The 26435-nt window shown below is 40.6% G+C and overlaps 1 protein-coding gene across 1 annotated transcript in view; it reads left to right on the forward strand.

The window, feature by feature from the left end:
• CSPG4 (chondroitin sulfate proteoglycan 4) overlaps nt 1-20801 on the forward strand; it is a 106861-nt gene extending 86060 nt beyond the window's left edge. Inside the window, exons 6-10 of the mRNA XM_044279856.1 lie at nt 11632-11827; nt 13063-13194; nt 13277-13437; nt 13519-13702; nt 14999-20801. Of these exons, the coding sequence (XP_044135791.1) occupies nt 11632-11827; nt 13063-13194; nt 13277-13437; nt 13519-13702; nt 14999-17097 (2772 nt within the window). The 3' untranslated portion in view covers nt 17098-20801. The remainder of the gene's footprint in view (nt 1-11631; nt 11828-13062; nt 13195-13276; nt 13438-13518; nt 13703-14998) is intronic.
• Nucleotides 20802-26435: the final 5634 nt, after the last annotated feature.

Below are 26435 nucleotides of genomic sequence, written 5' to 3' on the forward strand. Positions count from 1 at the left end.
CAGATAGCTATATCCTCTCCATACAAATTTTTTGGCAGTTTAATAAATTTTGTCTTTTTCGCCTTCAAAATCATAGTCATTAATAAGAAACAATGAGCAATATGTTCCTTGTTCCACTTGGGCATAAATATGTAATTCGGGAAATAATCTGAAGGCGTGATGCAAGTCCCCTTGGTGGAATATAAATTACATTATTGACCGCCTAGCCCTTAGTGTCCCATGTTGTACTTAAAGGGGTTGTTTGACTTTTGAAAAACATACTGCGGCAAATATTATAAGATGATAAAAAAAATAAGAGTGTTTATGTGCTGATCGCATGTAAACAAAGACCAAGGGGACGCTGGGGCGTCTGCTGTAGATTGACAAGGAATTGGAGAAGTCGGTATTGTGTTGTGTTTTTTTGTTTTTTTAATAACCTATGCTGCTTTTTAACCTTTTTTCAAATGTCCTGTAACCCCTTTAAATTGAGTCAAAGTCAGACTTCGCTATAATTTTTCTATCATTCCGTTTAGTACTGTAATTTTTTTCTGAATTCTCTCCTTCACTTTTGCAAACAAGGAAACATTTTTTGTGTCACCAGAATTTTCTTAAAATGAACATTAGCGAACTTCTTTCCCTTTTTTTTTTTTTTTTTTTTTACGAAGTTATGAGATCAGATTATGTTGTTTTTCCAGGAAGTCTTTCATTAGCTTATCATCCCTGTTAAGAAGTTGATGATAACGTCTAGAGCAGATAAATTGCCATTGGAAACTGTTTTCCTGTTCTCACAAGGTGTTTGAGGGACACTGACAAGATTGTTTAGTTAAAATAGTCAAAGGATGTATAGCCTACAGTCTATATGTGAAGATATCAACTTGTACATAGGCATACAGATCTATGTATAGCTGTAGTCTACAAGTGAAGATAACTTTTATATAGACATGTATTTATAGCTGCAATCTACAAGGGAAGATACCTTTTAAATAGACTTCCAGATCTATGTATAGTTGCAGTCTGCAAGTGAAGATAAATGGTATATTGACTTCGGGATCTACATTATGTATAGTGCAGTTTACAAGTAAAGATAACTTTTATATAGACTTCTGGATCTATGTGAATATCTGCAGTCTACAAGTGAAATAGATTTCCATATCTATGTATAGCTGTAGTCTACAAGTTAGGATAACTTGTATATAGGCTTTCAGATCTATGTATAGCTGCAGTCTACAGGGGAAGACAATACCTTGTATATAGGCTTTCAGATCTATGTAGAGCTTCAGTCTACAAGTGAAGATAACACAGAGGATGGAGAGAGCGGAGGCAGCACAGAGGACCAGAGAGGTGTGGAGCTGGTAAGTATGAATCTTCTGTTACTGGGGCCACGCTGCAAGAAGTTGTTAAAAATATTTTTTTACCAGAAAAAATCCCTTTAAACCTAAGGGTGTTATCCTGAGTCCCCTGGTCTTCAACTTTTAACCCCTATACAGGGATCTGGGCTTTGCTCCAGGTGGGCCACCAGGGGGGCCTCCTGGAGTATTCCCAGTGTGGTTGACAACTGATAGGCCAAGGTCAGGGCATGAAGAGTTTGTGTGAACTCTTGGAACACATCCGAGGTCAGGACAAGCAGCATATGATCAATACAGCAATCAGGCACAGGTCAGGCAAAGGAAGGCCAGAGTCAGGAATCAAGCAAAGATTGGTACATGGGCATACAAACGGAATAGTACACCTTATGCAGGAACTAGCAAGCTAGGTACACCTCTCCCTAGGGAAGGTGCCATAAGTACTTTTAGGTGTCCAGCCATTGGTTAGTGAAGATTAGACCATGGAAGAGGCCTAGCAACCAGGCACAGGCTGTAGCCTCCAGGCAGGGAACACAGGACTCTGTTGGCTAGGCCCGCTGCTGGAGGACAGAGAAGGACCAGTGGGACCCAGCATGAGTTAATCAGTGCCCGAGCCTGCCCAGGGGACCAGGGCAGTAGTGAGCATGAACACCAACCCAATATGAAGATTACAATTTTTATATAGACTTCCAGATCTTTGTATAGCTGCAGTCTACAAGTAAAGTTAACTTTTATATAGACTTCCAGATCTATGTATGGCTGCAGTCTACAAGTAAAGTTAACTTTTATATAGACTTCCAGATCTATGTATGGCTGCAGTTCACAAGTGAGGATTAGGCTATTTTCACACATAAGGGCACAGCAATCCAGCAGGCTGTCCTGGCAGAGAGCAGTGTGCTGGAGGTTTATGAATCTGGGATAGCCATATAGTGCCACTTGGCCGCCAGACCACATAATGGGAACCGATGGAGATCCAGCTGCAACCTGCCATAAATGCCAGGATTCAGAAGGACGGAAAACATTGCATGGAGCAATTTTGACCGCCCAAAGTCTGACATTTTATGCAAGTGAAGTAAATGTGTATATTAAAACTTGATTTAGACAATGTGCACGGAGTCCAGACAAAAAAAAGGGTCTTTCCGCATATCCAGTAAAGGGCAGTGCTTCCTAGAAATACAACAGATAGAAATAATCGCTGGGTAGATGAAAATGTATTTAATGAGCCAGAAGATTAATATAACCTGATAAACATTCTTCTCTGAAAGTCATTATTAAAGCTGCCCATATACTGTGCATAGTCATTAGTCAAATGAGTGTTCAACCAACAGCTGTCCATCCAGAACTCCCTGTCCCAGCATACATGTTTATTTCAATGGGAATAGGGGAAGTAACTGCCAGATGTGTGGCCACCTTATCTCCTTCTCTCTGGAGTGCCAAAACTATTAGACATTCAAGGCCAGATGTATTATCATACCCCGGAGGTATACGCCTCATCATAAATTAGGCGCAACATCCCGGCTACCGTCGATTTCAGTGTTCTTTTACGCCAGAAAAATTGTGTAGAAGATGGTAAGTGTGGTGGGGCCACCATTCTTGCCCTCTCCTTGCACTCACTACGCTCCCTTATTGAGAAAGTCGTGAGGCTGGTGGAGTAATGGCACTTGCACAAAAATATTTGCGCACGTGCCGTCGAAAAAGTCACCAACATGCAATTGTCAACTTTGTCATGCCAAAAACTGATAAATATGGCCCTTAGGATATGCCTCCAGGAGTGAATTCCTTGATGAATAGGCAAAAATATCCATATGTGTGACATGTGGATTTTTTGCAGATTTTGATGGCAAAAAAACTTTATCTCACTGTGATTTCGTAGTAAAGAGATCACAGAGAGGCACGGAGCATTATCAGTCATGTTAATACTCCGTGTCTCTGCAGTCTGCATCGGGTCTTGGCTGTCAGTCACGGAGCGGATGTCACGCACGGCATCCGCTCGTGTGAAACAGCCCTAAGAGTTTTGCCTGGAATGCTCCTTTAATCAGAGAATTATCAGGATGGTAATCTGAATGCTAATAATATGATTAATGATAAATGCCATTGCTATGTGAAACATCCTTTAGAAAAGGCCTCCTTAGTACATTCAAAGACAGACTTTGCAGTGGTCTCTCCTAATGGGGTAATTTCCCAGTACAGGAAAAAAGATTATCAGTAAATTCATTAGCCAGACTTAAATTCTTTCTCTTGATGTATGTAAGAAAATCAGCCACTTCTTGCTAAATGGATGAAACATATTGCTTAGGTTGGGTTCGCACTTGAGTTATGGCATTCTGTTATATGTTCTGTTTATAACTGAATATAACGGAATGCCCAGATGGAATGCAAAACAGAAGCCATTAAGAGGCATTACGTTTTGTTCCGTCATAATAGAAGTCTATGGGCAAGCATAACAGATCCTTCTGGTTTCCGTTATGCAGGACAGAAAAAAGTCCTGTCGACAGGACAGGCTTCTGTTTTGCATTCCGTCAAATTTATTGCAGAGTTTCACATTCCATAACAAATTTGCATCAATGGGAAATCCAGGTGGCAGTTCATGCACACAAAAGGTTTGAAATCCACATCACAATTTTGTTTTTTTAAAGTCAACTCTTGCTCCTGATTCTGCACGGAAACCACAGTGGGTAGCTACACACTGTTTTGTCTCGTTGAATGAGGAATTGAGGATAAATACAGATACAATCCACAACCTCGGATCAGCCTCGGACTTGACTGTGGATTCTGCTGGGACATGTTCACAAAGTAGAAATCTAACGTGTGAGCATGCCCTAAGTAACTGTTTCCTTGTACCCTATGTTTGCCTGATATAAAAACCTTCTATTAAATCCTCATGCACACGGCTGTTGTCAGTACTGAATGGGTCCGCAATCTAGAAGGTGCGGTGCAAAACGGAGGCATGAAACCCCGCGGACGCACTACGGAGTGCTTCCGTGGGTTTTCTGTCCATGACTCTGCACAAGAGTAGTGCATGCACTACTTTTTTGCAGTGCAGACCATCGGATGCGGATCTTGGACTCCATTCAAGTAAAGATGAAAGAAGACCGAGGGCTGGGCCCACAGGAACAGAGGGTAGACGATGCCACACAGACACAGACAACGGTTCTTTCCCAGCAGTTGAGTTTACTGAACAATGTAGTGAACAAGAAGCTGAGAGTATATAAAATAGATTGGTACACAGAGAATAAACCACCAGTAAATGTAACACTGTCTATCAATAAACCAGTAAATGTGATGTTTTCCCCAAAGTCCATTAAGCAGCCTAGCTGCACTTGTATGTCCCTGGACAAGTTCCTCGTTGGGGTACACCCTAAGTATTGCGCAATACTATTTGTAATCCACAGGGAAATGATGTCTGTCTCTTGTAACTTTAATCCTTACTCCAGCTCCCAGCATATAACATCCTATGAGCAGCTACAGAGATAGGAAGGTTTCAGCGTATGAGTCCCTTAGGGCTATGCATTTGCCTGTAGCCCATTCACCGCAATGTAACTGTACTTGGAGCATTATTGTATGTTCAAATGCCACTTCAACAGTGTGGTGCAATGTGACGCAGCAAAGCCGCACTTACAGCTCCTTGAGCAGGTTCTTGGTGCTTTTTCTTATTTCCTGGTCCACTCCTGAACTGGATCCTAGAAACACGACACTACTAGGGTCGTCGCTGCAAACCTCCCCTTCGTGCTGTCGCCAGTCTCCACCGTGAGCTGGTCCATTCCCTTCCAGATTCAGCAGAGATGATTCCTTCTGGTTTCCAGCAGCACCAAGCACCACCTCTGTCTGCTCGCTTCCTGCTTCTAGAAAAACCTCCTCCCCTTACACAGGGAGAGTGTGATGCAATAAGTAATTCGCTAAGTGCAGTGTCAAACCTGCATATTCAGTTTGCTATCACACTTGTAAGGATCCAAAACAGCCCATAAATTTGCCATTTTCCAACTTTGCAAACTAAATAGGTTATTACTATTCCTCTGATAGGCAGCTCCAATCTAGGCTTTTATCATCTTACCCTTTGCTGCCATCTACTGACCAAAGTGAGATGTTGCAGCAATTATACAATTTACAACATAGCAGAGTAATACGTTTAAGGCCCCTTGCCCCACATCCTTACACAGGCACAGGCCAACAACGGCCATTAGAAAATTCTCATATTTTCTCTGTTGTGAGGTAAATTAATTCTGACAGTCCTGCAGTTTTCATATTGACCACTAGATATCAGTATACCAGGAAAGAAACACATCTCATTTTACAGCCTACAGTGAAACCAGGTATCATCTCTTTATCACTATTAGACATAGGGAATATGACAGCTCTGTTGTATAGTCAAGATAAGCAGTTTTCACAAGTGGAAGAGGGCATCACATATAAGAAAAAAGAAAACACACGAAGCTGACCAAAAGTGCATCAATAATATGGAAAAATGGCAACTTTTTTAATCACATATTAAACTATACAGTATGTGTATACTCTATGCAATTTTTTGTATATAAAAAAAAGTGGATAATTTTCTGGATATAATTTTATAAATATGAAATCACTCCATAAATTCTACTTCCTCTCCTGTTTCGATTGATTTTTAGCACAGCAAACAGTCTTGCTTAACTTTCTCAGTCAGACTATTCACTCCAACCAGAGAGAGACCTCCATAGTGACTCAATTAGATCATCACCCTGATAAGTGCAATGCTCTTATGTGGGCTTCTTTATCTAGGCCTATCACCTACTATTATCATGAGGACTGTGGAATGACAGCTACAAGTCAGTGAGTAGTGCTGTCTTACTTCTAAATGTACTACTATTATCATGAGGATCATCCTTCAGGAAAGATCTTCCACTCACAGCAGCAGTAAACGCACAATCGATTTACCTATCTATATAGCAGGTCTTATTATTCTTGCCGACTGCTACAGAGGGACAATCATTTTTATTGGCATAGTACTACCGACATGAAAAAGAAAAGCAGTCAAAAATTCCTTAAAAATATTTTTTTAGGAATAGAGTTTTAAAATTACCCCTTTCTGATGGAAGTGTACCTTTAAAATGATTGCCTATGTTATCTCTCTGTACTTCATGATCCTCACAATCGCAATCTGTGATTACAAGAGTTATCTTTCAGTGGCATGTAGCAGATTGTCCTGATAATGTATTAATATATTGTATTTTTTTATATTTTTTAATGAGAGTAATAATACTAGTAGTAGTGATAAGGGGCTAAAGCCTGACGCACAGGTCTGTTTTGTACAGAGCAATAACAGGACTAGAGAAGCACAAGGCCTTTCCTTAAAGCACCTTTGTATACCAATGATTTATTACAGAGACATACAGAGGATTTTTTTTAATGGGTAATGGGTCTAGGAGAAAAAAATTATAACCTGCTCCATATTTACTAAGATTTTCTTTACTAGAGGCCTTGCATTTAGGGGTGAATAGCTGTAGGGAGCACATAGAGTCCCACTCTATGTGAGGCCATACAGTGTGCCATGTGCTCCAGGCCTAATTAGGGTGGCCACTTGCTTCACCCCAAAAAGCCAGACATTACAGGCCACCCTAGGCCTAGTATGGTGGCAGCAGCAGTAGTAGTGATATGTAAGTAGAAGAAGTAGTAAAATATCAGTGCTAAAAAATATGTAGGAAATACTACAACATATGATAACCAGCAACACGATGTAGGTTTCCTGGTAGAGCGTGGCACCAGTGCCTTCTTAATCAGCTGATCGCCAGGGGTCCTGAGTGTAAGACCCCCACGATCACATACTGATGACCTATCCTAAGAATAGGTCATCATTGTTTATATCTCGGAAAACCCTTTTAATATAAGTGGATATTAGACAGGGGGAGTCACCAAGTCAAATCACTTGGGGCTTGAACCCCAGATGTTATGTCCAGGGCTCTAAATGCTGTGGCCACTGACTGTACAGTTGAATTACTACGGTTGCTTACTAGTAGAACGTCACAGGTGGTCGCCAAGAAACCACCTGCATCGGATCTCAGGCAATGCGATGATGTTACTGTGCACGCCTGCACCAAGTTGTAGGTGGCGCATTGACTTCAATATGATCACCTGAACCCAGAAGCGGGCTGGAAGAGGACTGTGGCCTGCATCACTGATAGCCGTGGGAAATTAGGTGAGTATTTTGTTGTTGTTTTTTATGCTGATCTTGGGGGAAGATTGTGTGTGTGTGTGTGTGTGTGTACTTTATAATTACAGGGGGCTCTGAAAGTGTTTATAGCACCTATTGGAGCACTATGTGGGGTGGGCTTTATAACCACAGGGGGGAATAAAGGGAGCATTATACCTGCTGGAGGCACTGTGTGGGGGCTTTATAATTAGAAAGGGGCTCTGCATGTTCTTGGGGCGCTAAAGGGGCATTATTACTAAAGGGTGCACTATATGTACTGGGGGCACTACAGGAGAGCATTATAACTACTGGGACACTAGAAGAGGACATTATGCCTAAGGGGAGCATTGTAAGTACTGGGGCTCTGGATGAGGGCATTATACCGTAACTACTGGGGGCACTATAAAGGGGCCTTAATGCTGTGGGGGGCACTATGGGGGACAGTAGTAATACTAGAGGCACTATAGAGAGCCTTATTACTAGTGGGGGAACTATTACTAATAAGAGCACTCAGAGAGAATTATTGCTATTGGTGGGGCTTTTTTATTACTATAGGGGGACTGTATGGCAGTATAATTTCTGCAGTATAGTATTTGAGGGCATTGGGGAGCAAAGCAGGCACAGTATTGGGAGTAATAGCAGGATAACACAGTTGGGGTACCAGGGTGGGAAGGATGAGGAAAAATTGAGAAACCTAAGATGTCTTTATGGCAAACTCTGCAGAGAGGAAATGTGGCTGAAAGAAGTTGTCATGGGCGAAAGGAGAAGATGAGGAAGGAGAATGTCATCTTCAGAGGAGACATCACTGGATGTAAGATGTTTGTTTGTTTGGTAATGCTATTCAGCATTATATTCATAATGTCCATCCAGCAAGTAAGTTATGTCTGTAGTGCTAGAACATGTGCGTGTGTGGTTACTTCGAGAATTTGGCACATATGCATTGTGGTTTGGGCCCCTGATAATAGATTGGATGACTGATGAAAAAATAATATGTACAGGCAGCCAAATGTCTGCCAGAAAAACAGCACAAATGAGAAGCCAGCCTAAGGGTACATTCACACGTGCACTAACCATGTGGAAGTAATCTTCTGAAGCAGCCCAGACTTACTTGGAAATCAGACTATCCAGCTACAGGGTGCTTTCACACTTGGTCATTTTTGTGGCGTTTTTTGGCTTGTAATAAATTCCATGTAAGGACAGGTTCACATCACCGTTACGAATTCCGTTATCGCTTGCCGGTATAGCATGGTTATGACAAAAAATAACGGAATTTCTAAGACGGAATCCTTTAGGAGGCATTTCATTTTGATCCGTAATAATAGAGGTCTATGAGCAAACATAACAGATCTGTCTGGTTTCCGTTATCCAGGACGGAAAAGAAAGTCTAGTTGACAGGAAACAACAGCATTCATAACGCCTTTCCTCGTGTGTTTTGTCACACGTTTTACTGACATTATTTATTTTATGCACTTATATAGCACTGCTATATTCTGCAGGACTTTACAGACATTAGCATCAAGCTGTCACCAATGGGGCTCACAATCTAAGGTTCCCTATCAGTATGTCTTTGGAGTGTGGGAGGAAATCGGAGTACCCGGAGGAAACCCACACAACACAGGGAGAACATACAAACTCCATGCAGATGTTGTCCTTGGTTGGATTCAAACCTAGGACCCAAGAGCTGCAAAGCACCAGTGCTAACCACTGAGCTGCCCAGAGAAGTCAATGGGAATGTACTTGAAAAAATGCTACACACAGATAATCAGTCTTAAAGGAAGTCTGTCACCAGCATTTCACTTTTTTAACCGTTCCCACAGCTCTCTAGCATGCTTACAGTAAGGCCTCCTGCACACGACAGTATTTTTTAACGTCCCGCAAAACGTGGTTCGGTTGTATGATCCGTGCCCGTTTTTTCTTCCGTGAGTCTGCCGTGATTTTTGGAGTTTGCCATTGAAATGTTTGCCATTGAAATGATAGGAAAAAACGGACACGGATCACGGACACGGATCACGGACGCGGATGACAATCTTGTGTGAATCCGTGATTTTTCACGGACCCATTGACTTGAATGGGTCCGTGAACCGTTGGCCGTGAAAAAAACATGCGGCTGCCAAACGGTGCAGTTCCTGATTTTTCCACGGACCCATTAAAAGTCAATGGGACCGCAGAAAAACACGTTAAACGGGACAACGGCCACGGGTGCACACAACGGTCGTGTGCAGGAGGCCTTAATCAAAACGTTACCTCTGGCATCTTTTCTGCTGTTATAAATCCATCAAAAACGATCTTTATAAGATATGCAAATGAGGGCTCGCAAGTGCCCAGGGGCGGCGTTACCCTCTTAGGTGCCCTGCTTGCCCAGCCTTTTCATTGCGTCCCCCTGCCCCTTCCTACCCTCCGCCCGCCCATCCTTTCCCTCTGACCGCCTTTCTCATAGCTTGTTATTCCGCCGATATCCCGCGCCTGCGCACTCATTCCTTTGGCCGGCGCATGCGCACTGCGATGCCCATTCCTTGTACGGCATCACAGTAATTAATGCGCATGCGCCGATGGACCGCCTCCTTTGTTGAGTTTTCGCGTCGTTAGCCGGCGCATGCGCAATAGTTACTGTGATGCCATACAAGGAATGGGCATCGCAGTGCGCATGCGCCGGCCGACGGACAGAGTGTGCAGGCACGGGATATCGGCGGAATAACAAGCTATGAGAAAGGCGGTCAGAGGGAAAGGATGGGCGGGCCGAGGGTTGGAAGGGGCGGGGGGACGCAATGAAAAGGCTGAGCAAGCAGGGCACCTAAGAGAGTAACGCCGCCCCTGGGCACTTGCGAGCCCTCATTTGCATATCTTATAAAGATCATTTTTGATGGATTTATAACAGCAGGAAAGATGTCAGAGGTAACGTTTTGATTAACTGTAAGCATGCTAGGGAGCTGTGGGAAGGGTTAAAAAAGTGAAATGCTGGTGACAGACTCCCTTTAAATATCACTACAAAAATATGCATTGTATTATATTTTATAATTTACTGCAACATCTGAAATTGGCGTTATTTGCTCCTAAAAAAATACACAATTTTTGAGAGATAAAGTATGAAACCATTGTATGCAGAATGCCCTACCCTTCATGGATTTGCTACATTTTTCCTCACTGACTTCAGTAAAGAAAGCTGAAGCATTAAGAATCTTGTGACAGTTTTAAAAGGGTTTTCTGAGATCTTTTAACTGATGAGCTATCCTAGGTCACTGGTATCTGATCGGTGGCTGCCAGAATGTGATATTATAGCCTAACATCAGGTTCTGCTAGTCATATTACATTAATTCAAGCGATACTATGGCTGTGCTTTTGCTTCGTCCATGCCTTTGTGTTGTGTTTATGTGTACATGCGCAGGTTTTGTGCATGCAGCCACTACTGCGGTAACCATGTGTACAGAGCTCTGTTGTTTACCACTTCAGTAGAAGACTCTTGTCTCTCTCTCCTCCCACCGTTTCATCAATTATCCACCTGCTACAAGTCATGTGAGCCCTAGCCGAAAACTGACCTGGGAATCTGAGACCAGGGAGAAGAGGGTGAATTGATACAGGTGTAGGGAGGGGCAGAAACATATGTGTTGTATAGAAGATCAGTACAGTGCTAGGAAACTAAAGAAAATGAGAATGATTTTCTTATATAAAAAAAAACATTAAAGGGAACCTGTCACCGGGATTTGGTTTATAGAGCTGAGGACATGGGTTGCTAGATGGCCGCAATACCCAGTCCCCATAGCTCTGTGTGCTTTTATTGTGTAAAAACACCGATTTGATACATATGCTAATTAACCTGAGATAAGTCCTGTCCCTGACTCATCTCACCTACAGGACTCATCTCAGGTTAATTTATATATGTATCAAATCGTTTTTTTACACAATAAAAGCACACAGAGCTATGGGGGCTGGATATTGCGGATGTGCTAGCGGCCATCTAGCAACCCATGTACTCAGCTCTATGCACAAAATCCAGGTGACAGGTTCCCTTTAAAGCACATTCAACTGTATTTCACTATGTAATGCTAATCGCATATCGTATTCATACATCATATATGATAAAGCGAGGTGACATATTTCATGGTAATGCTTTATGTGCCATACCTATCATAACAATTCTTCTTCCGATGGCAGATCCTGGAGGGTGACACCGCTGTTATCACCACTGACGCCCTGCACACTGTTGATGATGACTCCGTACCTGAAGACATTGTATATTCTTTTATCCCACCGTCAAATGGAGAGATCATTGTGAGGGGCTTCCCCGGGAGAGTTTTAAGCTTTTCACAAAGGGATTTGGAACTGGGAATGGTGCAGTTCATGCATACAGGTGAGATGCCTCAGCTATGAAAACATATAGATATATGTCATGCAGAGGTTTTCAATGACCAGAAAATAGGCATATGGGCAGCTGAAAGGGGTAACTGAATGTCTTTCAAGACAAACAGATAGCAGCTGAACAGTTGACAGTGTTGGGTGATAACCTAGTAAAGTGAAAAAATGAGAAGCAAACCAGTGCAGGTAATATATAGTTCAGTGAATTACAATGTATGGGAACAATGGCCTATGAGTTCAATGGCTGTAGGAATAGAAATTTGGGGTAGTAGGACATGCCATTTTAGTACAATGTAGCAATAAAAAAAATGAGCAGGGGCGGATTGGGAACTTAACTGGAAAAAAACTAAAAGTGGCCCCATGTTGTAGGCAGGCCCAAATTGACAGAAAGAGGGCCAAAACAAGAGGCCTGCAATACTGTAGTGCAGCACAGTATACCGTCCTACTAGAACCAAATACCATGGTGCAGCATAAAATACTGCCGCCCCAACCACAGTATTAAACTGTATCATCATCATGAGGATGATAATACAGTTGAGTTCAGGAGGGCACTTGTGGCCACTGAGCATCAGATGGTTAAGTACCTAGCCTGTGGCCATCAAGAGAGCTTGAGTGGCCCACTGGGCACCAGGAAATTTCCCTTTAAGTTCTATGGCCAATCCGCCCCTGCGCCTGAGGCAGTGAAGGGCCCCCGACCTGCCCCAGTCAATACAGTACTGACTAATATCTAAGCTGTGGATAATGTTTTTAATACTACAAGAAAAGCAAGATTATTGTTCTTCTACTTCATTGCAATCATTTGGCAAAGTGTCTCACAAAGACAACCACTTCGTAAAATCAAGTGAGCAGGTCGATAATCTGATCACACTTCTCTGACCCACCGGTGATCCTTAGGCAAAATCTAATCCAGGCCTCTGTTTCCCATGTAGTGGATGTTGCATGGTAAATAAGTATTACATGGTGACCATTGAAATAATTGCCAGTGCATGTAATGTTTGAACCTGCTGGGTAAGACGGGAGTCCTTCTATGACATCCATATACCCTTATAGGGCATACAGACAAGGAAAGTTGACCTTAAAAAAACTTATTTACACCAATAACCAGATATACAAAAAAATATATATTTAGGTGGGAGAGGCAAAGCATTTTATGAAGAAGAAGGTATGAACAACAGTCAAACATAACTGAAAGGCTAGTAAATAAAAGTCTGTTATTTTCCTCCCATTCAGGAGAGCTGGATGGAGGATTCCTATTCAAAGTTTCAGATGGAGAAAATGAATCAGAACAATTATTTTTCCACATCCAAGCAACACCAATCACAATCACTATGGAATCATTGCATAGCCTTGTAGTGTGTCCACGTAAGTGACTCACAGTGTCTTTACACCTTAATAACAAATCCTTTATTTCTACACCTAAAATATGTCTTCCTTTTCATGCTAGGTTCTCTTCAACAAATCACCAACCAACATCTGAATGCAGCGACCAACGAGCAAAAGGGTACTCCGCCTGTACTAGTGTATCACATAGAAAATCCTCCACAGATTGGTAAAATAATACATGGAGGAAACAGCCAGGTGTTGACTAACTTTACTCAAGAAGAGGTGGGTAGTGTATACTGCTGTGCTTGTTTGCCCGTTCCCAACCATTTCAGAGTGTTGAAACACAACCCCTTTACATTGCAGGTAGATGCGGGCTTCATATTTTATCAACATGTTGAGTCACCAAACCCATTTTGGAGCACTCAAGATTTATTTTCATTCCATGTACAATCTCCACGTGCAAGTTCCCAGAAATATGTATTCAATGTGACGGTGACATTCCAGAGTTCATGCCCACAACTGCATACAAAGCTCTGGAAGAATACAGGTAAGACTCATTTATGGTAATATTAGCTATATCCATTGCATGGCTTACTTACAATAGATTATTCATCTTTTGAAAGAATAATTAAATTTCCTGGGCACACATCATGATGAAATATGCTTAGTAAGCCTGGATGAGCAAAGAATAAATATCTCATAGGCCAGTTTCATGCAAGTCTATTACGGACAACTGTCTGAGCCCAACCGCAGGTCAACAGACAAACTCATAGCATCATAGTGATCTATGATGCTGTGATTTCTGCTCAGTAGACCTGCGGTCAGGCCAGGACACTCATCTGTAATATGGGCACAAAGTAGACTTGCGATCAAGCCAGGACACTCATCTGTAATATAAGGGTAAAAAATACCCCTGTAAGACACTCATGTGAAACCAACCATTAGCTGAGAGGGTGACGACTGAAAACCTGGGAAGGCATAGTTGCTATCAGATATTCTATCAAAATGAATCACTGCTACCTCATCTTCATGGCAATGCTCAATGTCTGTGCTAGTCTCGTAAGTTAATGTATGCATGAGAAATTCTTAAAATTCAACTAAAGTGTGACAATGTCCAAAGGTCAGCTCATGCTTTGGGTATAGCTCACCACATGTATGTGGCATACTTGAAACAGAACATGTACATTTGCATTTGCTTTACAATCTGTGAGCAAATAATGTTTAACAAAATGATTAGTATTATTGGGTGCACCCAGTCAATATGTGAATAGTTTGCAATAAGCACACGCTTATCAGAATATGTGATAATCGGGATTCTAAATCTAGAAAACTTATCTTTTAGAAACCCTGAATCACTACAGATAGAATATGTTTGGTTGAGTATAAGGAAAAACCCAAATCTTTATTATTCCACCATGATTAAAGAAGAATTTAGTCACCTATTCAAATAATAGTAAAATTACAGTTATGGCATGTATTTCCTCATGACTGAAAACCGCTCTGAGTCTTAGGGCTGTATTACACTAACAGATTATCTGACAGATTTTCTGACCAATCATTGGTCAGATGGCCAATTACACACACAGAGCTTTCACAGATCAACTATTGGTCTGATTGGAAAGCAATTAGTTAGATAATCTGCTGACCATAGATACCATTCAGATTATAATTTAGATTTTTGCAGAGCAAGATAAAAACAATGAACTAAATGGTCGCTACACACAACACAGACACTACTAGTTTAGCACATTTTATATCCATATTATGGACAGAAAGTGGTGCACTGATTCAATATAAACTTTTTTTGTTTATACTTGTTTTATTTTCTTTTTTGTCTACACAGGTCTCAGTATTCAACAGGGTGGTTCTTCAGCAATAACACTAAACTCCCTTGATGCTTCAAACCTTCTGGCACATTCAAGCTTCTCAAAACTCACACGTGATATCGTTTTCTTGATCGTCAGTCTTCCTTCACATGGTTATCTCTCCATCAATGGTGTAACTCTTAACCCAGAAAATCCATATTTCTTACAGTCTCATCTGGAAAATGGAAGTGTTTTCTATACCAATATCAAATCTGAGAGCCTTGTAGATAGCTTTAAGTTCAAGGCCCAAATCAGGCCTAAATCTAGTTCTTTCCATGAACTTGGTGATGTATTAACCATAAGAGAATCCTTTAATATAACAGTTACCAGTGCTCCCATTCTACCTTCTAGTATATCTCCACCAAAGTCAAAGATACAACTAGCAGTGGGCTCAAATATTTCACTTACTGAAGACCATTTATCTTTAGATCACTCCCTTGCCTCTCCAGATAACATAGTTTACACAATATTGGACTTACCACTAGGTGTATCGGTGGAAACACGTGGAAACCAATCTACTCAAGTCTTGCAGTTCACGCAAGAAGATCTTGCCAGGTCAAACCTCATCCTCTTGGCTAACCAAACTGCAGTTTCAGGAGAAATCCGATTTAATATTACAGATGGAGTGCAAACTCCTTTTCTAGGAAATCTGCCTATAAAGGTTCTCTCATCCCATCAGACTATTCTCGAAGTCAAACAGGTGCCTGGAAGATCTAACATTACATTAGGACATATCTCCCCAACACTCGACAGAATGGCAAGTACATATGTGTATAAATTAACAAGGAAGCCAAGTTATGGCCAGATTGTAGTTGGCCAGGTGCCAGTATCAGAGTTTCAATGGGATCAGGTAAACAACAATGAAGTATCCTATGAATTCACCAATTTCCTGTCCACCCAAGATGAATTTGAATTTGTTGCCATCTCCCACATGGATGAGGAATATATTGGAAAAGTGACAGTACAAGTATCTGCAACAGTGAAGATAGGAGACAGACAAAAGTGGCCAAGAGGATGTACAATTAAACTAGGGCCTGAAGCTATCGATGCAAGTGAACTTGGTACATATACAAAGAGCATTCCACAGTTTATAGTACTTCGTCATCCCAGAAAAGGGAGGTTTGTGAGATTTCCCTATGAGAGTGGCAGAGGAGACAGGACAAGCACTAATGTCTTCACACAAGTGGAGCTAGAAAGGGGACTTATAGGTCTGGAATTATGGGAAGATGACCAGAATGGATCTGACATACAGAGTGACCGGTTCAGTCTACTGGTCAGTGCCGGTCATGTGCCTCCAGCCAATGTTACTGTAAGATTCAACACTGTGCCATACAATTCTTCTAATGCTGACCATACCATTCTGCTCAGCGCTCCTGAGACTTTGTCAACCACCACAAATTCACAAACATCCAGAACTGTGGAAGCCACACATGAGATGTTTGTCACTCAAACACAAACTACAAGTTCGGAGCCCACCACTCTTTTAGAATCTATAAGCAAAGAGTCAACAACACAAATAGAAACAACCACAGACTTAATTTCAACTGCTAACAAATTAGTTGCCACAGTAGACATGGTCTCAGCTACAAATTCAACACAGACAACAATTGTGGTACCTACAAGAACTTCTCAAATGTTAACAAATTCTACACATTCTAACACTTTATCACCAGACCTTTGGATGTCATCAGAATACCTAAGTGAAATCACTACTCAGGATCTTACCTTGAACAGTTCATTGAGCATAAATGCATCCAGTTCTCCTAACCCAGAGGTGGAGGGCACAATCCTTGGTTTCATGAACTCACACGTGTACAGCATTGTACTTCCTGTCTGTCTTGTATTGCTCTTCATTTTACTTGGTCTTCTTCTGCTGGCTTACTTTGTGCGTAAGAAAAAGATGGGAAAGCATCACATCCAGAAAGTAGCAACATCTGCAGCAAAGACTGAGAATGGAGCTTCAGAAAAGCAAACATTTCGTCCAACTGAGCCTGATAGGGATTTCCCTCTTTGTGATGTTGGAGATCATAGAGGCAATGGTGCTACTGGACAAACTGGCAGTCAGTACTGGGTATGAACTCAGAAACAAAAGCTTCCCTGGATTGGCACTAAACGCGGGACATTTCCTCCCAACAACACTCAGGATAGAGAGTGGGATTACTAACTTAAGTACTCAGCACTTTTCTTGCATTGTAAGTCTGCTCTATAAATCACGAAGATCTTAAGATATTTGTCTTATAACTGGGACACAATCTACTGGACTCCATATTTTCTACCAAGTCTGTCCTAAAATGTAACTAGTTTGCCCACAGGCAGCTTCCTGGCATGTATACAATTGAAAATGTGCATTTTATTTTCCTGCAGGGACATGTAATATATGCTTGAGGACCATTAGGTATGTTGAAGAGCTGCAATAATGGACCCAACTGTGCAATACTGAGGCCTCCATACAATTTGTTGCAGAGGTTAAACCGGACTAAAATCTATGCATATCGATCAGCTTTCCCAACCAAGCTGCTTTTGTAGAAGAAACCTTTCAGCAGATTGCAGCTGTATGCTTTTTTTTTTTACTATTATACAAATTTTCTACTTCCTTGCATCTGTTCCTTCTAAAGCCTCTTCAAATATTTTTTCTAATTTGTTGTGGCAAAGTTCGGGTCTTTTTTCTGTGCTCCAAGTGGGACTAACAGTATTGCAAGAGTCCATTTTAGGGGAGACAGGACAACCAGCCATTGTTTCAGATTGCGCCAGACACAATTGTCTTCTACACAAACCTCTTCCTACTGTCAGTGTCACTTTGTGTCAAGGGATGTGTGTGGCCTAACTGGCTAAGCTGCAGGTTCCAGCAGTAACTGACCAGTGACCAATTCTCTAGCCCAAATGCATTTGATATGTATACATTTCAACAGCGATGTGACTGATTTGGCTGCTCATAGATGCATCCCAAACTTTCTTAGCAATCGCAAACAAGGACTTTGAGCAGGTAAAAAGGGAACTGTCTAGGGAAATCCAATCCAGGACATGACAGCAATAGCTTCAGACCATATTATATGTTATAACTTTTTGGGGTCTCGGACCAGAACCTGTCACATACTGCCCCCTTATTACTAAGATTGTAAATGTGTATGTCTTAAAGGGACACTTCCTCCAGACAGGGGTATTTATTTAAACTCAATTTTAATATAATTTCCTTTTTACAATTGAATACAAAATATTGTCCTTCTGTAACAGTAATCTCAGAGAGATCAACGTTTTCAATAGGAGAGTTCAGGAATGTCATTGTATGGCTCTGCTGGAAGTACTCTCGTTAAAATAGTAGGATGAGTATTGGAATGACTAAAAGAATGATGTCTATATTGCCGGAATGCTCAACCTGCAAAACTACAACTCCCAGCATGCCCTAGTAGCTGTAGGCTGTCCAGGCATGCTGGAAGTTGTAGTTTTGCAACAGCTGGAGGGCCGCAGGTTGGGCATCCGTGCTCTATTGTAATTGAGTCATCGCCCCTCACTCCTCCATGGTCTGACTGATAGTGTGATTTTCTGCTGTGCTAAAAATCCAAAGAAGAAGTAAAAGATTCTGGTAGTGTGTAGCAAAAAGTATACGTGGAATGATTTTAAAAAGTTATATCCACCTATACAATATACACATAAGTTATTTTGTGATCCAAAAAATATAATGGAAGTGTCTCTTTAATAATGTCTAAGAGTATCCATGAACAAAAAGAAATAAGCTGCAGTAATCCAGACATATCCTACCTTATTTTGATGAATTCAAATGATTTTCAAAGAGTTAAATATTAATGACTCATCCATTGTATTGTGATTTTAATTCTCTGATAAGGGACTGAATGTTCTGTTCCCACCCACAGTATAGTAAACATGATAAAACAGGTTAGCCAGTATTTCTCTAAGGCCTCATGCAGACGACCGTTGTTTTGGTCCGCATCCGAGCCGCAGTTTTTGCGGCTCAAATGCAGACCCATTCACTTCAATGGGGCTGCAAAACATGCAGACAGTTGCATCCGTTGCTCCGTTCCGTAGCCCCCCGCAAAAATTTCATGTTTGCGGACAAAAATTGGCATTTCTACAATGGGCCAAAGGCACACGGGCGGCTTCCGTTTTTTTGAGGATCTGCGGTTTGCGGACAGCAAAAAAATGGAACAGTCGTGTGCATGAGGCCTAATGCATATGGCGAGTTTTAGAATGCCGTTACATGTGCAGGTATCAGATTTGTTTTTCTCTGCTCTGACCAATATAAATCGAAACTGGTTTGTGTAAATGGCCAAGTGAACAGACTGAATTCTATCTCGTCTACCTGTCAGGCTTAGGAATTTGTTCAGACACAATGATTTTATTATGTAAATAGCATCTGAAAGATATCGGAAAGACAACTCATTATAGCAAATAGAAATCATTTATTTTAAAGCAAGCATAATAGACAAGGAAGATTAGAACAGGTTCTACCATAATAAAATATCTGGCCAATTCCGATGTACACGTTGGGTAATAGTCCTGATGTATACATCTGAATCAGAACTGGTGTGAAAGGAGCCTAAGAAATGCTGCACACACTCATCAGCTTTAAATTTAGTTGTATGGGTGATGGTCAGTAATGCGCACCTATGGGAGTATTTAATAGCAGACATAAATCATTTTTCAGATGTATTCGTTTTCTGTTGTCCTCATTCATTTACTCACTTCTGGCCTTGGCAGCGTGTGTAACGTGTATGGCCAATATAACAGTATCTGTAATTTCCCATTCGCGGCCAATTTATCTTAGAGCAGAGCTCAGCATGTTCCCTTGCATCCCAGTCATGGATATTCTATGAAGCAAAATACAGCCTCGCCATGATACTATATATTGAAAAGTGACAAACTAACTACCTCAATATCAAATCACCCAAAAAAGGAGCTTTATGGACGGAGAAAAAGTGGAAGACAAAAGTTTAAAGTTTCAGATTAAGACCTCATGCATACAACCGTATGTATAATAATTTTTTTTGCAGTCCGCAAAACGCGGATGAGCAAAATATGGATTCTGTCTTCAATGGGTCAGTGGTCCGCATTCAGTGTTCGAGAATAGTACATGTTCTATCTTTTTGCGGAACGGAGATGCGGAAAGCACATGGATCATCAGTGTACTTTCTGCATCTATATGTCCGTTCCACAAAATGAGGACCATGGACCAGAGGCCTACACAGAATATTTTGCACAGCACTGCTACACATGTAAGTTTGTTACCATGTGGAAACACTGTATTGAGCAGATGTGTCTGAAAATATGTGTCTGTCCACTACTATGTGATGACATGACGTGGGTAGAACTAAACCTTCTTTCCAAAATCCAAGACTTTCCTCCGAGACAAACATAAACATCAAGTATAAAAGTGAATTTCATATCTTGGGAATGTGACCTCATGTATCAAGACGGACAGTGTTAATAAAGGAGCCCCAGTTATATAAAGCTTTATGCAAACAATAAGTGGCCAGGTTATACGACTGGCCGCTAAGATGGTACCGACACTGTTGTCTGCCCTTGTATTGATACATAAGGCAATGAGTATGTCTAGCTGCTCTACGGTGTTCACCCCTTCATGCTAATTTATTTCCCTTCTTGCATTTTCAGGGCCTATCATCTAGCAGTACGTACGTTAGTTAAGACAATCACCTATTTGTCATCTCATTTTCTGTATACGGATTTGTGATTTGTATGCATTGTAAGCACATGACAAAACTGTCTCATTGCTTATCTACTCCTATTCCATTAAAAAATTATCTGTGATGTCATCTATACGCTATGTTTTTCGAACGTACAAAAATATAAATGTACATATAATGTACCAATAAAACCAAATATGAAAAATCTGCAGGATAGGATATGCTTTTACATTACAGGTAACTGATCGTGTCTTTTAGATTACACCACTGCATTGTATGGTAAGGAGTCCCTACAGGTTTGTATTACTGACTTGTGGGCACTGCCAATCACTGGTATAAGTATTTAAATACCCCAACATAATTTTGTGTTGTGAAAAAAAATAAAAAAATAATCTAACACAAAAGTCATGTTGGTAAACACCTATATATATTAGATATTGCCCCTAAACACCTAAAAAATTCTTACTTAAAAATAATATAGACCCAATATAATTTAAAATATTATTTTACTAACAAAAATTAATGTAATTATACAATAATATCTAATTCCACAATAATCCAAATATTATATTATCAAGTTAAAATTGATATATAGGTCCACACGAAAAAAAAAGAAAGATAATTAATGTCCTATGCCATGATTATTAAATATCCTGTGGAATGATTATATAATGTGCTGAAATTTGACTATAAATCTGGGCCAAAAAGGTTCAGATTTAGGGCTCATGTAGGCGGCCTTGGCCTAGCCGCTCCATGCATTAGGGATCGCAATTCTGCGGTCCCCAATACATGGGCAACATCCGTGCGGTTGCCGCATCTTGAATGGGTCCGTGATCTGCCCACACCGCAAATAAATAGAACAAGTTCTATTTTTTGCAGTCCGGAGGCACGGAGAGCAGTGTGGAGTGCTTCCGTTCTGCACTGCACCTTCCAGATTGCAGACCCATTCAAGTGAATGGGTCCGCATCCATGATGCTGTGCACAAACGTCCGGGGCCTGTATATTGTGGACCCACTGTTTACATGACCCCTTATAGTCAGCATAGTATATAATCATGCTACAGGATATTTAATAATCATGGCATAGGACATTATCAATTATTTTTGTGGACCTATATATGAATTTTAACTTTATTATACACTATTTGGATTATTGTGGAATTAAATCTGGTTATTGTATGATTATATAATTTTTTTAAAAATAAAATAATATATTTTAAATTATTTTTAACAACGGATTTTATTGGTTGCAACTGTAATGTTGGTAGCTGTAGGGCATTTATATGCAATATGTCATCAAAAATAGCTGCTTTTTCAAGTTTTGTTTTTGTGCACCACAATATAAAAGCAGCAGCCTGATAAATGCCATTTTTTGATCTATGTTTCTAAATAAAATTGTCAGCAAGCCATTAAAATTAAAAAATAAGAGTGAAGGTTAAAAGCCTGACTGTTATGCTAGGCTCTACATACAGTCAGTTCTGGACATTGCACACACCAGTCTCCATGTATTTAATTTCAAATGATCTTTTTTTGCCAGTGATCTCTCAGCTACTGAAATATAAGAAGACTATTTAAAGTGCAATACATCTTCTTTGCTCATGAATTTTTAAAGTAGAAATGGTGATGTGTAACAATGAATGTGTGTATGGGCACAGAATGCATTATAATGATATTCTATTATCGTGGACAACACCTTTAAAGAGTCACCAACTATTCACAAAACTTTAATATGTCAAAGAGACATAAGAAAGTTGTGATCTGTGAGGGTCTGGCTGCTGAGACCCCCATTGATCTCTAGAAGGAGGGGAGAGATGCGCATGAATATCACACGAGGAAACAGAGTGCAATAAGCTAGCTTCGCTCAACACTAATATTAACATTTTTGTGAAAAGTTAGTGACGCTTTAAAGACAGGCTCCATCTATGAGGCCATCATGGAGGAAAGAACTCCCCCATCTGCCCCTATAAAATATTCCCCAACTTCACATAGGGTGCTAAAGTGGTGAGCTATGTTAATGAGTTTCACTCTACATTTATCACTAACATTTCTAGAGAGAAGTGTTAGGTTTAAAGATATACAAAATGTATCAAACAACGTGAGACATTCAAATATTATCAAGATAAATTCCCTGTTTTTTTTCCTGGCTTGTAAAAAAATAAAATAAATGCCAACAGACGGAGGATGCACCATAGTTATGCTAAGGATCATGCGTCGGCATAGATTTGGTGCATCCTCCCACTTGCCATGCATCAGACTAAACTCTAAAGCAGCCTCTGTGAAGATAAATGTGCCCGCCTGTTGCTTTTTTACCCCACAATAGTGGTGGAAATGGCATAATAAATGCCCCCATGTCGGTAGAGCATTTTATATTTTACCATTGCTCAACATATACAGTCAAGTCCATAAATATTGGGACATCAACACAATTCTAACATTTTTGGCTCTATACACCACCACAATGGATTTGAAATGAAAAGGACAAGATGTGCTTTAACTGCAGACTGTCAGCTTTAATTTGAGGGTATTTACATCCAGAGCAGGTGAACGGTGTAGGAATTACAACAGTTTGCATATGTGCCTCCCACTTGTTAAGGGACCAAAAGTAATGGGACATAATAATCATAAATCAAACTTTCACTTTTTAATACTTGGTTGCAAATCCTTTGCAGTCAATTACAGCCTGAAGTCTGGAACGCATAGACATCACCAGACGCTGGGTTTCATCCCTGGTGATCTGCCAGGCCTCTACTGCAACTGTCATCAGTTCCTGCTTGTTCTTAGGGCATTTTCCCTTCAGTTTTGTCTTCAGCAAGTGAAATGCATGCTCCATCGGATTCAGGTCAGGTGATTGACTTGGCCATTGCATAACATTCCACTTCTTTCCCTTAATAAACTCTTTGGTTGCTTTTGCAGTATGATTTGGGTCATTGTCCATCTGCACTGTGAAGCGCCGTCCAATAAGTTCTGAAGCATTTGGCTAAATGTAAGCAGATAATATTACCTGAAACACTTCAGAATTCATCCTGCTGCTTTTGTCAGCAGTCACACCATCAATAAATACAAGAGAACCAGTTCCATTGGCAGCCAGACATGCCCACGCCATGACACTACCACCACCATGCTTCACTGATGAGGTTGTATGCTTAGGATCATGAGCGGTGCCTTTCCTTCTCCATACTCTTCTCTTCCCATCACTCTGGTAGAAGTTGATCATGGTCTCATCTGTCCATAGGATGTTGTTCCAGAACTGTGAAAGCTTTTTTAGATGCAATTTGGCAAACTCTAATCTGGCCTACCTGTTTTTGAGGCTCACCAATGGTTTACATCTTGTGGTGAACCCCCTGTATTCACTCTGGTGAAGTCTTCTCTTGATTGTTGACTTTGACACACATACACCTACCTCCTGGAGAGTGTTCTTGATCTGGCCAACTGTTGTGACGGGTGTTTTCTTCACCAGGGAAAGAATTTTTCGGTCATCCACCACAGTTGTTTTTCGTGGTCTTCTGGGTCTTTTGGTGTTGCTGAGCTCACCGGTGCGTTCCTTCTTTTTAAGAATGTTCCAAACAGTTGTTTTGGCCACGCCTAATGTTTTTGCTATCTCTCTGATGGGTTTGTTGTGTTTTTTCAGCCTAATGATGGCTTGCTTCACTGATAGTGACAGCTCTTTGGATCTCATCTTGAGAGTTGACAGCAACAGATTCCAAATGCAAATAGCACACTTGAAATGAACTCTGGACCTTTTATCTGCTCATTGTAATTGGGATAATGAGGGAATAACACACACCCGGCCATGGAACAGCTGAGAAGCCAATTGTCCCATTACTTTTGGTCCCTTAACAAGTGGGAGGCACATATGCAAACTGTTGTAATTCCTACACCGTTCACCTGATTTGGATGTAAATACCCTCAAATTAAAGCTGACAGTCTGCAGTTAAAGCACATCTTGTTTGTTTCATTTCAAATCCATTGTGGTGGTGTATAAAGCCAAAAATGTTAGAATTGTATTGATGTCCAAATATTTATAGACCTGACTGTATCTGGAAGCAACATTTTTCACAGCAAAATAAAAAAATGTAATAAAAATCTAACAGTGACAATAATGAATAATTACAACTTAGTTTCCATTCATTGATTAGAAAATTGCATAACTAATAATTATCCCAACTAATAACACAGGAGTATTCTATCTGTGCAAACCTAATGCTGACTGTATTCAGCTTACATTTAGGAATGGGGGATGATTCGAAACTTTCCCACAGCCCTGCAGGGTGGGTAGTGTATTGCTTCAAACTAAGACTAAATAAAAAGCAATCAAATATTCATATATACCCCTAAATGGTAATAATAGCCACTACAAACAAACACACAGCTCCGTCAATAGAAAAATAGGCATTATCTGTCTTTGATTGCAGCGGAAAAAAATGCTAAGTGTTTTTATTGTGCAAAAGTATTACAACATCATTGGGATCACCATAATTGTACTGGTTGGGAAAGACATGCCAGAATTGCTGTTTTTGTTCAACAAAAATATGAGTAAAAGCTTGTAAAACGTTGTAAATACCCCCAAAACTGTACAAATTAAAAATTTACTCATTCCTCAAAAATACTGATCAATCAATAGAAAGATAAAACCCCAAAAAAAAAAACTTTATGGCTCTTGGATACGACAGCACAAAACAAATGTTTTTTTTTTAAAACATAAAACATAAAAAGTATATGTGAAACAGATACAATATAGCTAATCTATGAGTAAGGCCGCTTTCAGATGAGCGAGTTGCATAATGCGCATAGCATTATATTGATTTATGATGCTATATAACCCTTACAGTTCTGGAATGTATTGGATAACACTGACATAATGCTGTTATTGTTATCCTATACAATCCAGACCTCTAAATCAGTATAATGCTATGCAGCCCTGGCAGTGCTGGGAGGTCAGGACGGGAGCTGCCGCATACTCACATTGAGTCCGCAGTATACAACTCACTTGTCTGAAAGAGGCCTAAGTGCTCATGCACACGGCTGTGCCATTTTTTTGCGGTCCGCAAATTACGGATCCGCAAAAAACGGATGCCGCTCGTGTGCCTTCCGCAATTTGCACAACGGAACAGGAGGTCCATTATAGAGATGCCTAGTCTTGTCTGCAAAACGGACAAGAATAGGACATGTCTCATAATTTTTGCGGGGTCACGGAACGGAGCAACGGATGCGGACAGCACACAGAGTACTGTCCGCATCTTTTGCGGACCCATTGAAATGAATGGTTCCATATACGGAATCAAAATACGGTCCGTATACGGAACGCAAAATAATGTCGTGTGCATGAGCCCTAAGACTGAGTTCCCACTAGTTATTTGTTTCAGTTATCGAGGCCAAAACCAGTTGGGGATCAAAAACACAGAACAAGTGTAGATCTTTCCATTATATCTTACCTCTATGTAGGCTTCACTACTGGTAACTGAACAAACAACTGAAGTGTGAACTCCTTACTGTAGATGTATCCCAAAATGGTGCTTTTGACAAATACAGCTCATTCTGCTAAAAACAAGCCCTCATACAACTACATGGATAGAAAATAAAGTTAAATGGGTTGTCCCACTTCAGTAAGTGACATTTATCATGTAGAGAAAGTTACTACAAGCCACTTACTAATGTACTGTTATTGTCCATATTGCTTCCTTTGCTGGCTGGATTCATTTTTCCATCACATTATACACTGTTCGTTTACATGGTTACAGACTACCCTGCAATCCATCAGT

This window comes from Bufo gargarizans, chromosome 2 (genome assembly GCF_014858855.1).
Source record: "Bufo gargarizans isolate SCDJY-AF-19 chromosome 2, ASM1485885v1, whole genome shotgun sequence".
Classification (NCBI taxonomy): domain Eukaryota; kingdom Metazoa; phylum Chordata; class Amphibia; order Anura; family Bufonidae; genus Bufo; species Bufo gargarizans.